This window comes from Hyalella azteca, unplaced genomic scaffold (assembly GCF_000764305.2).
Source record: "Hyalella azteca isolate HAZT.00-mixed unplaced genomic scaffold, Hazt_2.0.2 contig15270, whole genome shotgun sequence".
In the NCBI taxonomy this organism is placed as follows: Eukaryota; Metazoa; Arthropoda; class Malacostraca; order Amphipoda; family Hyalellidae; genus Hyalella; species Hyalella azteca.
In genome coordinates this window covers 42,058-45,252 of record NW_025945127.1, presented here as the reverse complement: position 1 = coordinate 45,252, position 3,195 = coordinate 42,058, and the positions used below count along the sequence as shown (strand labels likewise).

Genomic DNA, 3,195 nt, shown 5'->3' with positions numbered 1-3,195 from the left:
GTATTACATGCACCGTTAAAAATATTTCAGCTTGTACACGGAAGTTTTTTGTGAATCCTCCTAATAACTCTCACAGAAAATGAATGTCACAGCGTAAACTAAACAAAATTTACCCTCGGCACAAGGTTGTGCGTCCCTAGTACGTGGCGAAGGCTGGCAAGTCGCAACTCAACACTTGACTGCAAATTCTTTCCGTGGGCAGCACGCTAGAGGGTTTATTAGCTTATGAATTAAATGATAGAAGTAATATAAGCCTTGAACCCACAGCCACTGATTAACCTCTCCCACTTCATAAGATTAAAGTCCATCATTATTGAATTGCTGCCGGAGCGTCTCTGAACTTTTTGTCAGATACCTTGATGAGAACGCAGTTGTTGTGTGGACACTTGATGTATAGTTTGATGCCGACCACTTAGACCTCCATCCGTTTCATTGATGCCGGCCACTTAGACTTTCATCCGCTGCATTGATGCCGGCCACTTAGACCTTTATCCACTTCATTGATGCCGGCCACTTAGACCTTCATCCGCTGCATTGATGCAGGCCACTTAGACCTTCATCCACTTCACTGATGCCGGCCACTTAGGCCACGACGCTTCCCAAGCTCAGAGCCTCAGAAGGAATGTATATATTAATATAAACTATACATAATGGCTAATAAAAAGAATATTTGCAGAATTGTTGCTAGAAATGTTGTCAAATGTTCGATCTGGAGTGATTTTGCTTACCAATTTGGCAGGAATTGTGATCTTGAAGCTTCGATCATATGCATGAGTGAGTTTCTTATCAACATCACCAAAGTCAAACCAAACTTGTACTATGTAAATTTTTTTTAAGAAAAGGCTTCCCACACTCACCATTCCAACGAAAAGGAATTAATTTTATTAATTAAAAACAGGGAATGGTTTCATGTCAATGATCAGGGCCCCGACCTTAACGCCTCTGATGGTGGCCTACACCGACTCCGAGGGTCACTGAGCTGTGACGCGAGCGAGGAGCGGGCCCACGTCGAACTTTTCTCTGACTGCTGTTAGGATGCTAGCTGCATTGCCTCTCTGCACGGCCAAACCCAACCTTTGCTCCAACCATAGAGTCTCTCTACGTTCGCCGGACAATTCCGTAATACGACGGCCCATCTGTGATATTAAAGGACCAATCGTTCACCATATGTAGCCGTCGTTTCTAATGCGACTGGCTAGAAACGATACCGAGCTGCCAACGCCGCGTATTTACGTCTCTTGCTATCCTCCGCCGCACGAGCCGCGAACCCAGCAGAAATAGCCGAATTATTGACGTGCGACTCAGCAAAAGTGTCGACGCAGGTTGCATCCCAGCACAAACACCTCCCATTAGAAAATGAGAAAACCGTTAAGCCATCTGGTCTCCTATACCATCCCTCTGTCCACTCCAACGGGTTCATGGCATGAAGGAACGCCAGCGCCATGAACCTGAAGAGCCCTCCTGATCACATCGTTCAGAGCCGAGTGTCTTGGATGTCGCCCAGCGCTATACTTACAAGAAAGGCCATGCAGTCCTCGTGCATCCATTCGCTTTCCGCACCGACAAGTGTGGGGTTCGCATACATTTGCGCCAACTCGAAGTGCAATTGAGACGCGGAAGGAGTCGGGATCTAGAAGTGTTCCAAGAACATTCGAAGGAATAGCGTGAAGCCACAAGCCACTCTCTCTCTTCGCCGCTGCAACTAGACGAGCCCTGGATATTTGGTCCGCCGCTTCCAAAAGCCGCGCTGCGGAGGCCGCGGCCACAGGCCCATCGCAAGTCCTCTGCCGGCACAAACTCGCGTCCTCGGGCAAAGCAATACCTGCATGCGTTCCCATTGCGCCACTCATCCACCGCCATCTGCAAACTGTCGTCCTCGGCCAGTCGTACATTATATAAAACAGCATCAACTAGGCCACGGACGGAGTGGAGTGACGATATGAACGCAGGGAGCGCGATGTCCTTTGACATACGGATACCCAGACCTCCCAGCCGGACCGGTAACACAGCTTGTTCAAGAGATTCGCGCTCGGAGCTGACATTGGTGATGGTCGAGAGGGCAGAAACCAACACCTCATCGAACCGCTCCAAATCACCTACCCCCGTATATGCAGGAGACGCACGTAGGACGTATTGGAGTTTAGGTAGAGCGAAACAATTCTTTAAAAGCGTAAATGCTTGATGACTATCAATTAATTTTAAACGCTCCACCATCCTCTCCAAGCCCTCCCGCTTCTCCCGGATAACGGCGGAGACGCCCTCCTCGATCGTGGAGTGGGGCACCCAGTAAAAGTGACTTATGGGCGGGAACAACTTTTAGTGTTGGCAACACCCCCCGAAACATCTCCTCAGTTTCGAGCTCTTCCTCTCTCGAATGGTTCAGTATGATCAGTTCACACTTCCCCTGGTTTACCTCCAGCCCTACGGCTCTAAAGTCCTCAACGAGTTTTTGTACTGCCTGGAGAACTGTCTCTGGTTTATCGCCCAAAGATCCATCATCCAAATACCAAACGTTAAACTCAGTGTTCACCCGGCGTATCACCTCGTCAATTCCTAAAGCAACCCAAAACTTCACTCAACACCAGATTGTACGAGACGTTCATCAATGAAGGCAGGATTAGTGGACTCGAAACAAAGTAGGTGAGGACGCAATGGCTACGGTCAACAATGCCTAGACATGGGTTGCTCACGGGAGGATTGCTTCGTAACGACTGGCCTAAGGCTCGGTCCATCTCTCCTGTCGAAGATTTCCAACCGGTGAATTCCGTCAATGAATTCACAACATTACAGTTGGCGACATTTTACTCGGAAATAATTTTTTTCAGATTTCTAATAAAGCCGCAGAGGTTTCAGGGGGCGAGTGTCCTATACTATATAAGTCATGTGATGTATGAATTTTATGTCAAATTGCGCAAATTTCATAGTTTCTTTCATTTCTCATGTCACATTGTCAATCTAAAAAATATTCACACGCTATTTTTGTCACTGGATTAAGTTATTTCGGTCATTCAGGTATAAATGAATCAGCAAGAAAAAGTTATTTGATAGGGTAAATTAAATAATTGTAGAATCAGTTTGAAACTATACTGAAATCAATTGTTCCAAATTCCGTCGATTTCATCTAGATAATTTCTGTATTTGAAGTCAAAAAATAATAAATTGCGTTATTTTATTATTTTACCCTCGAAAAGTTTA

General features: G+C 46.3%; 1 protein-coding gene across 1 annotated transcript in view; it reads left to right on the top strand.

Moving 5' to 3' along the window:
- LOC108669300 (keratin-associated protein 16-1-like) overlaps window positions 1-2,557 on the top strand; it is a 13,271-nt gene extending 10,714 nt beyond the window's left edge. Inside the window, exon 3 of the mRNA XM_018156607.1 lies at window positions 2,353-2,557. Coding sequence (XP_018012096.1) covers window positions 2,353-2,557 — 205 coding nt within the window. The remainder of the gene's footprint in view (window positions 1-2,352) is intronic.
- Window positions 2,558-3,195: the final 638 nt, after the last annotated feature.